At 36.8% G+C, this 13229-nt stretch overlaps 1 protein-coding gene across 1 annotated transcript in view; it reads left to right on the top strand.

Moving 5' to 3' along the window:
• Positions 1–12254, top strand: part of LOC122827892 (EGF-like repeat and discoidin I-like domain-containing protein 3) — a gene marked incomplete at its 5' end in the record, with an annotated part of 119356 nt that extends 107102 nt beyond the window's left edge. Inside the window, 2 exon segments of the mRNA XM_044110986.1 lie at positions 1518–1673; positions 8908–12254. Of these exon segments, the coding sequence (XP_043966921.1) occupies positions 1518–1673; positions 8908–9057 (306 nt within the window).
• Positions 12255–13229: the final 975 nt, after the last annotated feature.

Below are 13229 nucleotides of genomic sequence, written 5' to 3'. Positions count from 1 at the left end.
TTACATAAGAGTTTTTGCCAAGCCAACCTAGTAAGAAATATACCGTAATTTCTGAACAGTGAGCCTGTACTTTTTTCACACTAGTGATGGATCGGTCGTGAACATATCGGCTTTAAAAGCTGGCTCTTTCAAGCAAACGACAGGGGTTACCTCCGAACTGAGAGCCTTTTTTTCCCCCCGTTTTTATATCAGCTGCACAAGGATGTGTGGCATCATAGGGGTGAGAGAACTGCTGAGCGGGAGGGGAGGGGCGTCACCGCATGAGAGGGGGAGGGCGAAACTTCAGGCATGTTTAAAGATGCGAGGACCCCCTAAAACGCCACGTTGTTTGTGACTCACACGGTTAACGCAAACTTTCAAAAACCCAACTCAGCCTTTAGAGCGAGTTCAGCCCATTTCTCGGTCTAAACAAGCAACATGCTTTTTGGCGCAGTATTGTTGTGAGAACTGGACAACATGCTGGGTATTTATGCTTAAAAGGAAATTATGAACACATTTTAATGTGAAAGATTTTAAAATGTCTTTCACATTTTAATGTGAAATTTTTCACACCAAGCAGAGTGTAGCCCAGGAAAAGTTAAAATTGCTCATTGAGCATTATAAACAGTATACTCAATATGTGATTTAACCCTTTGGTGCATTTCACTTGTCTTTCCTTTTATTTGTATTTTATAATTTGTTGTGTAGAACCCAGTAGTCCTTGTATTTTTTCAGAAGCTGATGCTTATTTTTTGCTGTGCCACATAAATAAATATTTGATATTTGTTAATTATATTGACATTAATATATGTATTTATATACCTATTGTCTTGTTGCTAAACAGCTCGAACTAAATCAGGTTTGATGGAGAGTCACTTGCTAAATGGCGTGAACTTAAGTTCTTTCTTACACATTCATGTGATGTTGCCAATTTTACTTCAGTTTTGTTTCATTTGTGTCACGACAACCACAGTGAAAGTGTATAAGTTAAGGAAAACAGTGGGAATATAAATGCAGAATACTTTGTCCTTACTTCTAACAATGGCAGATATTATCCTTGTTTGCACTTTACGGTTCAATATACATTTTAGCCTCAGACAAGTAGTGATGAACTCTTCAGGTAAAAAAAAAAACAAACAAACATAAATAATGAAATTTTAGACTGCAAAGCACTCTAAGTGTTCAAGACAACAAAGGAGATCCTATTAAGAATTAACCTAAATGGTTGAGTGTGCATCTGAGAAGTTGCTGCTGCGTGCAGCTCCTGTTTTGCTGAGGCCAGACTGTGGACTTAGCCTTGTTGTTCAATATTCTGTGAATAATTGAAACTGACTTGAATTACACCCAGTGTCTTTTCTCAGTAAATCTGAGATGACATTGAAGGGAAATAAAAAATACTGAGTGTATTGTGAGAACTGGGCATGTCAGTTCACTTCTTTACTTGATTCATTTTCTCCAGCTATGAAAGCCATCATTCTGTTTGGTTTTAATCCCTTTTTTCTCTGTTTCGCTCACACTGTGGTCTCTGCTTCTCTTAGGTGGACCTGCTTGTGCCAACCAAGGTCACAGGGATCATCACACAAGGAGCAAAAGACTTTGGCCACGTCCAGTTTGTTGGCTCGTACAAACTCGCTTACAGTAACGATGGAGAGCGATGGAGTGTATATCAAGATCAGAAACAAGGAAAAGACAAGGTAAGTTGTTGTTTTGCATCTGCATAATAACCGCAGTGTTTCTTCATGAACAGATATTCATTGTCAGTGTGAAATAATAATAATTTTTAAAAACAGAACATAGAAAAAGACTCATGGCATAATATGGATCTAGGTACTCTGAGAACAGTAGGTTTAAAATATTTATAACTCAAGCACAGACAAGGGCATCTTCAGTAGATGTCAGAAGCCTAAAAGCATAGAATGAAGGGGAACCCTAGGCAGAAAAAACAACAAACATCAAAAAAGACAGCCATTAGCTGTGAGGATGTCCATTATGGAAGCTGTCTTCTGCTCTTCACCACTCATTTGCATCTCCTTATCTTGGGCTTGAACACAACCTGCCTGGTCTGTGCTCTTGCCTCTGATGGGTTTGGGATTAGATAAGACCCCACTGTCAGCCTGGCTCAGACGGTACTATGCTGACAGACCTGTTTACGGCCCTTCAGCGGAGTTCACATGTCTCTCGCAATCATCCATAACCACAGAGACAACGTGGAGCTGCTGCAGCCTTTCTACTGATATCATGAGAGGTGCAGGCACAGAATTTCTGCTGAACCTGAAGCCTCTTGTCTTTCATACATGCAGTTGGCAGGATATGTGCTAGCTTTTCTTGCTATCAGTGTTATTAAAAGATAAACCTTCTTAATCTTGATTCAATTCTTATGTGTTTCCTACAGGAAAGCGCAAAATGCACATACACTTACATGTAATGCAGACTTCTTTTGGTTGCAGTCATGCACACTGTGTTTGTAGGTTCTGTCTCAGGCATTCACACTGTGAAACGTTAAAATTCAATAGTAATATTTACTTCGTAAAGTTTGGAAACAACAAAGAAAAAAATTTAAGAGCAGTGCTGCACAATATTTTAAATTATAATCTTCATCACATTTTTTTAGGTATCAGTCCTATTTAAAGATTTTTTTATTTAAAAAAAATTTAAATTTTCCTGTTTCTCCACAGTTCGGAAATGAAATACTTCAAATTGGATATGATATGATAATGGAATGAAATGCCACACAATGTCTACAATGTTTGCCCTGGACATGTTACCCCTATAAACAAATCTCAAATAAGCAGAGCTAGACGTAAATAGATTGATAGGGCAATTTGATGCATCAAGAATGTCTTTTTGCATGAATGAAAATTCAGTAAAATATGATTGCATAAAGCTATAATAAAATGTGAAAGTCCTTTGCTGCCTTAAACCATCAAATCTTTCAAATATTTTAAATTTTTTTGTAGAAATTAAGGTACAACAATCCTTTTATTTATTATAAAAGATGGATGAATGTTTTTTATTTATTCATTTATGGGGTTATTTTTTACCATGGAGTCTGCTTTTGTCATGCCAATTTACTTTTTAATGTAAAGTAGCTTTTACTGATCTGTGAATGTAAAATTTCCTTTTTCAAGGTTTCCTCGTTGTTATTTGGGTCAACTTAATAAACATAATGCAGTCCTTAATGGAGAAAATTGTTCCAGTCAGTTTATGCACTTATCCTATTTGTGTGCACAGTGCTACGTCTCATGCCAGGAAGCATTTCTTGGCCTCTCAAGTTCAAATAGGTTGCTTGATGATTTGATGACTCTTGTGAGAATCTATGGCTGCCAGTGCATACTCAGCATGATTTTCACTTGGCAGACGAGGCTAAAATACCGGTGACGTCCCAAAAAAAGCAATAATTTCTTTTCCATTTTGATCAAGGCACATTTTAATTTATTTTGCAAATCCCTCTTTGTGAAGATTAATAATCTGACCTTTCGTTATTACACCATTTCGAGCAGAACCTATGATACTTAGAGTATCATTCTTTGAGTGGGGCGGCATGTTTAGCAAGACATCTGAGAGCCAAGTGGCTGTTTAACTCTATGATTCCTGAAGATGTTTTCTTCTGTCAGTCAGCTAAAGCAGCCATTGATGCTAGAGGACACATTTTGCGGTTGGCCTCTTGAGGCTCCTCCTGGCGCTTCACAATGCTTGACTTGGCAGGGATATACTGGGAAGGCACGCGTGCCTGTGTGTGCGGCTGAGTGTCTGGCTCGAACACAGTGGTGGAGGCTTGTAAGTATTCTTCTCAGCTTCCCCCTCCGGCTCCTGTGTGGCAGAGGCTGCAGGCAGTTAGATCTAGATTGAGAGAGGAGGCTCTGTTGGAATACAGATGCTGTCAAAGCAAGCCTCAGCAGCACACACACAACATCCCTCTACAAAATCTATAGAGTAGCTTGTTTGCCTTCTCTTTGCACACAAATCCAATAAAGCCACACTGGTAGCCGAGACAAGTTACAGCACTGCCCACAATTTAAACATTGCAAAATTTCTCCTTTTCTTCAGCACACAAACTTCTCAAGCCTACATCACTGTGTTGACTAAACCTGCAGTATTGCTTTTTCATGACTGTCAGTATTTACACAGCCTGATAACAGGTAGCCAACCAGGCACAACAGTAATTGATTTGTGTTTAAAAGTGGCATGAGGTTAATTATCCATTAGAACCCTCAGTTTCCTTCAGGTTAGAGGCTAATTATGAATACAATCATCGAAAAATTTCACTCTGATGGTCATTTTTGGGTTTTGATGACCCGAGGCCTAAGTATATGTCCATTTAGAACACATACCAGGCAACAAACATAGAGTGTTTGCAGACAGAAACACTGCAGGACACTAAGATGGCAGACCACTGTTGATAAAGTTGAGTTTGTCTGTTTCAATGTAGCCATGTCAGACAGAAACAGAGCAGAGGGGCAGGGAAGATTGGAGGAATCTGATCCCTTAACCTCACCACCGGGTTTAAATAATGGAGAGTGGGTACTACAGTTGTTGTCCCAGAAGTGCAGAGGGTCTGTCCTTGAATCTGTGACTTTGACTCTGACAGCCAGGAATGTCAATAGCTGGGAGCTGTGTTATTCCTGGTTTAGTTTGGGGACACACAATGCATGAAACCCCCCATTTTAATTCACAAAAATATGGTTATTGTGGTCTAAAGTCAGTGCCACTTTTGTGATGGTTCAGTTACAATTTATGTAAATGTGTTCATGCTGATAAGCATAGCGTCTTATGCTTCAAGAAAACCTGAGGTGTATTCTGGGAGTTCAAATCTTGAGTTATTGAAGTGCTCCGAAGATGTTAAGATAAATAGTAAACCTTATATGAAACGCAGCACCAATCTGAATTCTTTAGCCAAATTCTGATCTTCAGTTTTCATTAAACATTTTTTTTTTTACATAAAGCATTAGATAGACATGTATAGCAATAACGTTTTAACTAGTAGGAGTAATTTGGTTAGGTATTCCCCATACTGTAAACTGTTATCTTAATTTGATTTTATGTGCGGTTAATTATATGTTGTCAAAATGTAATAAGAAATGCCTAAATGTTCGTAAGATAACTTGCTATTTTGGATTTATTCATGAAAAATACTCAAAGTATTGTGGATGTACTAAAACATTCATTTTCCACAAAAGCAGTTGTGTATGGGTTGAATTATTCATATGTATATTTCAATATCAATTTCAGCTCCAAACAATGAAAAAAGATTAGACTTTTTTTTTTTTTTTTTTTTACTTTCTGGCTCCATTCCACATAACGTATTTTATTTAGTTTTTAAGTGTGCTAAGTGTCATGTGTTTCCAAACTCCAAATGTGTAACTATGTTTATTATACATAGTTATAGATTATATGTAATTTTTTTACATTATCAATTTCTTTGTGTCGCCTAATTTTCTTGTGTTGCCTTCCTGCAGACATGGTCATTATTGCAATCTTTGCTTGGCACTTTTGAAATACCAAAATACTTATTCATACACTGATTACAGCGTCATTAGACCTGACTGCTGATTGCAATGATTATGATGATTAACATGGAAACCATGTCCATATATTGATAAACTCCCTCACTGTAGTGCTGTCCTCTAAAAATGTCAGAATACACTGGGACATGGTTCATGTTAGACTTATTCCAGTAATCTAAACATTGGTTCTGCTTTTCAGAAAACAAGACTTATTCTATGAAATATTTTCCATAAATATGTTGACAAAATACTTTCTAATTTGACATTGTTTATTACTGTCTTTATCTCACTCGCTCCCGTTCTCATTATCTTTGTGTTGTCATTTTTCACGTATCTGTCTGGAGAGAATCTATTTTAAAGGCATTGCTTCTGAAACTGTGCACGTCTCCAGACAGTCTGGGAAAGGACCTTGTCATATTTCAAGGATCTGCAGGTTTTATTGCTGTCAGGCCATTCATTCTGTGCTTTGATATCCCAGAGATGTCACCTTACAGTCATGCCGATGCTCCGTGTGACTCATTTTACACCTTACACCACCAAAGACTTTGTTCTTTTGCTCTTCATAATATGAATTATCAGTGCAAATATTGTGCATATGTTTTCATAGTATTAAATAAGACTTAATGCAAGTATGCTACATCAATGCCCTGCCCTGTATAACTATGTTAAATATGTTCTATTTCTTATAGCGAGAGTATGACTTTTCATTAGATTTGATGATTAATCAAAGACTATCGTAGTAAATGTCACGCTCTATGGGATATTGAGAGCTCTTTTAAGCCCTGCTTCTTTTCAAAATGGACCAGGTCCAGTTCAGTCGACACCAATTAGGTCAGGGTGCTGTCATATAGGCTTCTAGGCATTGGAGACCTTTCCTAGGCCTGTAATGACTCTTACTTGGTTGTTTTGAGTGGAAATCAATGCAGTAAATTTATGTAGTTGTTCAGAAAACAGCAGTCTAAAAGTTTACCTTGTATTTGGGAAAAAGTTTGCTGTATTTTTACCTAAAATCTAATCCCAATTTTTTTTTGGGGGGAAATATACTTAATGCAGATAGTATTAAGTCAATTTGGGTAGTGAACTATTGAAGAAGTTACACTTTTAAAGTTGAAACTCAGTGGAAATTATGTCGTTTATATGGAGAATACCTTTTCAGTTACATTTGAAAAAAACATTGGTAAGATACAAGGGAAATTAAAATGTCTGTAGCTATATTTGCGCAGAATGTCACAATGCATAATTATCTGCATGCTTAGCATCTAAATAAAAACAGCAAAGCATAAGAGCACCTGCATAAGGAATAAAGAGGAAGAAACAAGAGAGCAGATTGTGATGATGTGTTCTTGCTTAGATATAAATAATCTGACAAGCTGAATTTGACACGACAGAAAGATTACGATGAAAAGCATATGAGAAAAGTGTGACCTAAAGTTGTTGAAAACATAAAAACAACAACATTTATGAAGCTCTATGTTGTTTACAATGTTTCTCAGACAAAAACAAAAGAAACGTGCACCACTCATTTGAAAGTAAAAACCTTTAAAATCTTGACAGCTGTCTCATGTCACCCACTTCCAAGGAATCCACATCTAAAGAGTCAATAAAAGTGTTTCACAGCTAAACTATCTTTCATATCACAGCCGATTTATGAAAATATTTCAAGAAAGCCTAAACCTCTGTAGCAGTGGTTTAAGCTGCTACATTGGCCCTAAAATTTTTGGGTTCTGGACCCACAAAAACCCAAAAACCTGATGGGTTTTTTTGCATCAAAGATAAAAATTGAGAGCTTGTTCTGGCTTTTAGACAAGCCGCCAGCAGTGGCAGTTCTAGACCAAATTTATTCGGGAGGCAGTCTCAGGGTAGCACCAGTGTTTTTTCATGGGGGTGCCGCACAAAAGAATGAAACAAAAACACATTGCCATGTTTAAATGTTTCATCTTTCCACTTGCAGCTCCAGAGCTGAATGTTGAAGAGCTCTGATCTAGCAGATAAAAATTGTGAACCTATCTCGATACGGCTAAACCTAAAAGTGCAGCACCTTAGATTTGTATTTATTGTTGAAGGAAAACTTTTTGATGGTAGAAAGGTTAATGGTTCCATGGCAGCAAATAATTACAGTTTCTGTGCCAGCAAATATCATCATAAAAAGCTGATGTAGAATAATCTCTTCAGTCCAGGGTCATAACAGGAGCCAGGGCCAGTCCTACGCAGGCACTGGCCCCTGAGTTCACAGCCTCCAGTGAATCTGATCTGTGAGCAAAATAGCAAATATATTCAGATAAAGAGTAATTACAAAATAGAGTTTGGATTTAATAGCAAGCTGGAGAAGAGAGTTTAAAATCGGAGAAGTACAACCTCTCCATTGAACTTTCATTAGCATTTTTACAGCATTTTAGATCGGCAGAAAGCTTTTTACACAATAATTTCAGATAAGTATTTTAAGTAATACAAAATGCAAACTTTTGGTAACTGTTGAACCAGCTGTGTTGACAAATCTTTGAAGAAATGTGTACTTTAAGTTTTCCTCAGTTCCCAAAACACTTTATCCCATCTTTTAATCTTTACAAGTGTTGTTTATGGTGAGCCTGAGGGAATTTAGATATTTTCTCCCAGGCTATAATCCACTAGAACTCATCCACAAATCTTTTGACAGGTTAAATTGTATTTTATTTCTGTCTTATTTGTCTTTTTTTTATTATTATTTTAACTGTTAAAGTGCCAAAAAATGCTCCACACGTTACGATTATTTGCTCAACCACACAATATCTGAATCACCGTTTTGCCAAATTTCTCCTGCTGTCATGAATATTTGAAAGGGAATTAGCCTAAAATGAAGTCAAAATATGTAAATCCCAGTTTTCGGCACCTGTTTGGATTTATCCCACTGCTTTTCTATTCCACACCAGACTGAATCCTATTACATCCCAATTACACAAGCATAATAATAAGTGTTAAATTGACATTATCAGATTCTTGAATGAAGCACCCCCTGCAGATGCACTTATTTCTAATGTACTTCATCCTGCTGTCATTAAGCACACATTGAACCTTTTAATGATAAACCAGAGAGCTTGTGTCCCTGTGTGGTGAATATGTATTAGGATGGTTAAACGTTAAACTATTTTTTAAAAGATTTATTAAAGAGAACATTCCTAAATTTAGAAAGGGATTATAAAGAGACAGTTTGCACGACATGGATGAGGAATAAAATTCAGCTGAACTTTTGTAATTCAGTTGAAAAACTAACAGATTCACCAGAGTGATTTGTGGTCATTTTTAAAAGCTGTATACATACATACATATATATATATATATATATATATATATATATATATATATATATATATATATATATATATATATTAAGTGCACGTACTGAACAGTACAGTTAGTACATCTGACCCCATGTTGCCTTTTCTTTCAGGTATTCCAGGGGAACTTTGACAACGACACACACAGAAAGAATGTGATAGATCCCCCGGTCTACGCTCGGTTTGTGCGGATCCTTCCCTGGTCGTGGTACGGCAGGATCACTTTGCGTGTAGAAATACTGGGATGCACAGAACAAGAGTGATGTCTCTCCCCTCTCCATCTTTCTGTCCGTCATCCCCCTCTTCTTTGGAATACTGGAATCTATCAAGCAGTTGCTCAAAAATAAACTGTTCAACATGTAAAAAGAAATTAATTTCCAATATTTTTTTTTTTTTTTCAAGGAATAAGCATATAGGTTGTGGTGGGGTCTTGTTAGTTCTTTTGTACAATGATTTCAAACCTGCCTCCTGTTTCACTGTTTCAGTTTCCTACTTAAAAGCGTGATCTTTGTCTTTTTATTCCTCTCGAGAATTGCCATCCTGTTTGGAATGAACTTCTGTAAGATATTTGGATCAGGGTCAGGGGTCAGAGTGGGGTCTCACTGTGGTTTTACTGTGGAAGCTATTGTACAGTGTCACTTTTTAACAAAGATGTTAAAACTGTCTGTCGTGCTTCATGGGACATTATTAACCGACTTTGTATCATGACTAAACTGTCCAAGGAAGAAAATATAATAAAACATTGATTTTAATTTCATAATTGGACCCCCTTCAAGTCATGAATACCCTCAAAGGAAAACATTCATCACAATATTATTAACACACTTGTATTATATGTAAAAGATTAAGAAACTGCATGGTACGTGAATTATAAATGTATATTACGACAAATCATGAAAAACCTCCAGTCCTGAGAGCAAATAGCTTTGATTTAGGGACCTATTTTTATGTGCATTTTTAAATAGTTCTGACTCATTACTTTACACTTATAAAGATTAGTGCTTTGTGAGACAACAAGCAAACACTTCGGGTAAAGAGTTGTACTGCAGCACTGACACTGAAGCTTATGGGCTTTATTTATTTATCTGATTTGTTGCTCCCTATTTCTGATTATAGCTGGTCTTTTTCTAAAACGTTATCCTCTGTGCTCATTCCTTTTTTCTACTCTATTGTCAGATTTATGACATGTGTTGTAACGTCCTCACGTTGTCTTGGAGATCTAAGATGAATTGATTCAAAAGCTCAGGATAGATGTCATTCACAATACTCCCACATATATAACCACTTGAATAATGTTTGGCCAGATAAGCATACTATAAATTTATTGTACACAGAAAATAGCAGATGAGGGAAGGAAATTACCGAAGTCATCAGCATTAATGTACATACATCAAATAGTAAAGTTTTTTATGTCTTATAATGAAAACAAATATTAATTTGCTGATTTTCAAAAGAAAACAAATGCAGACTGTGTTAATAAAAGTGTGTAATTTGCTCGAACATTGACGATGGGCTATACCAACAATAGAGAACTCTAGTGTTTATTGCAGGGTACCTAAGGATTAAGGTTTTGTGTTAAAAACTGTACTTTTATGTAAAGTGATGCTTGCAGGACACAAAAGTACATAAAATAATTGCATAGGCATTACAGATGTGCGATAACGCCAGTCACATCAAAACCGTATAACTTTGTTGCACTATTTTGTATTTGAGTTGCATTTCACAAGAGATGCACTTCTTCTTTGGGTTAAACAGCATTATTACAGCATCAGTTTTCCACATATACATACTGTTGAATAGGCGACGAGATCTCCAACGAAGAAAGGCTGTCATGGTTTTCACAAAGGACCAGGCAGCACACATAATACATACGTTGTGAAGAAATTCAGTCTGCACTGACGGAGATCCAAAGGCTCTCTCCGTATTGGGTCGGACCTGTTTTCATTAGTTAAGCTAACAATTGTTTGACCAATTGGAGGTACTCGTAGCTTTTGTATAAAGTAATAGAAATTTCATTCAAAAATGGGTAGAATAACTTAAAGAATTGTGATGGTACATCGCAGCAAAATTAAATTACTCTGCACCATCAGAACTGAAATTTTACATCCTTTATCCCAATACAGATACACTGTACAAAATGGAGACTCGGTATATGGAAAACGTATAATGTACTTCAGAAATTGGACAGAGCTTGATGTTTCGGAAAATGGTTTTCATTTCTCTACTTTTTGACAGGCAAAGATACCATTTTTTTATTTACAGTCTGACTGTTTCTTTTACATTTATACAGTTTTTTCTGCATGAAGTCGCTTTTTCTGTTTGGGTAAATAAACTAAGCTTTGTAGGCTACTCTCTGGTAAAAAGTGGGTCTGCCAAAATTATTGAGTGCTACATTCAGATATGTGCTAAATTCAGATATGTGCCACATACGATTTGATTTATGGCCCGTCGGCTCTCAAAAGTTCTCTCAACAGCCAAATAATTTGTCTGCATGTTTTTCTCTAATGACCACAGTTGTTTACATTACTTCATCGGAAAACCTGCAAGTTAAAATTGACTCTAAACATTTTCCTACTTAAGTCTGTTCTATAATAGTCAAGAGCACAAGTGCAAAATTTCAATAAGATTTACGTAGTGTGGTTTTGTACCGGGAAATTTCTTTTTAAGTAGAAAAATCTACCAGTAATGTTTGTAGTAAGTTGGAAAAGTGGAGCTGATCCGAGCATACGCAGTATATAACACACTTGTGTGATACACTTCTACTCTGTAATGTCGCTGATATAAAAGGAATGACTTTGAACAACTCACTTGTGTAAGTTACACTGAACGCCTTTGCTGTAGATTGTCATTGTGTGAAAACTGTTCTTAGTGTGAATCAGTGACGGCCGCTCTGTAGGTCTGTGGGCAGAGAATAAATGCATTAACTGTGTCTCACAATTTTTTTTGGCTATTTAAATTGTGGTCCGTAAATGCTTTATTGCCAAATAACTGTCGTGGCCAAAATCTGCACTGATCAATCTTTGTAACCGGCTTTTACTTTCAGCATGTATGATGGAGCAGGGCTGCTACAAAGTTTTCAGGACGTTTGCATGATATACAAATGAAAACAGTGCAGTATAACAAAGATGTCCACACCACACAATCGTTCTTCATATATATCTGCAGTGTAAGTCCTTTTTACTTTACCCCTCCTGTCAGTTTGTCTTGCACATTGTAAAACTTCATTTAACTTGTTCAAAATGGAAGCAAAGTGAGAAGCCATGCTGTCTTTGCATTTCTGTGTCATCTGTTCACAAATTGTTTCTTACCTCCTATGTCTACATCTAGAAAAGTAAGCAGTTTGAACACTGGTTAGGTTTAAGCCTGCATATAGGGGGGAGAGACTGTACAGTAAAAAAAATTAAAAAATGTTGCTTCAAACAAACTCAGTTTGACAAATAAAAACATATGTGTGAAAATAGTGTTGGCTCTTGTTTTAACTTGATAACATACCTTGTCATACCTTTAGCAAAGTTAATTGAAAATGTATTCATGCTTTTTTCTTCTAATTTTGTGCAAAACACAAGCTTTCATGTATTTTATTTACAGAGACCACTTAACACAGTGGTCATGGTTTTGGACTGTGGAAGGAAACCAGAGAACCCAGAGGCAACTCACACATGCACAGCGCAGAAAGACCCCGATTTGAACCCATAGCATTCTTGCTGGAACGCAATGAAGCTGGAGATGATGCTCGGTTTTCAAACTAAATAAAAATCAGAATATTCCCCCTTCAGCTTTTGTGAAATCAAATGTCTCCAGACATTACCAGAAGGGTAAGTAGAGTCCAGCTGTGTGAAATTTAATCTTTGTAAACTGTAAATACTGCAGGTCTTTGAAGGCCTCAGAAGTTACTGAAAACATGAGTTGATAAACAGCATCATGAAGACCAAGATGCCCAGCAGACAGGGTAGACAAAAGGGGTAGGGACATGTTTAAAGAACGGTTTGGTTATAAAACAATATCCCAGGTTTAAGATGTCTCATAGTGCTCCTTTCAATCCATCATCTTAAAATAGAGAACTGCACAGCTGCACACGTCCCAAGACAAGGCTGTCCACCTAAACTGACAGGCCAGGCAAGGACAGAAAAGCTTAGGGGAGAGACTGTCAACTATACAACTATTATCTGTTCACTCAACAAACCTCGGCTTTATGAAGAAGTGGCACAAAGAGAGCCTTAAGAAGTCAAATTTACAGATTGCCTTGAGCAATGTGTGGCGTCATGGGTGCGGGGAAAGAGTGGAGGTACCACAAACATGGAAGAAATCTCTGATTATGATTTAAAAATGTAATTTTTCAGGGTGTTTGTTTAGTGCTACGTACACTAAAACTGTACACTACCCTGAATACACAAACTTGTTACTGGCACAGTACAATGCAATGAAACATTCAGCC

This window comes from Gambusia affinis, linkage group LG03 (assembly GCF_019740435.1).
Source record: "Gambusia affinis linkage group LG03, SWU_Gaff_1.0, whole genome shotgun sequence".
In the NCBI taxonomy this organism is placed as follows: Eukaryota; Metazoa; Chordata; class Actinopteri; order Cyprinodontiformes; family Poeciliidae; genus Gambusia; species Gambusia affinis.
This window is presented reverse-complemented; position numbering and strand designations above follow the sequence as displayed.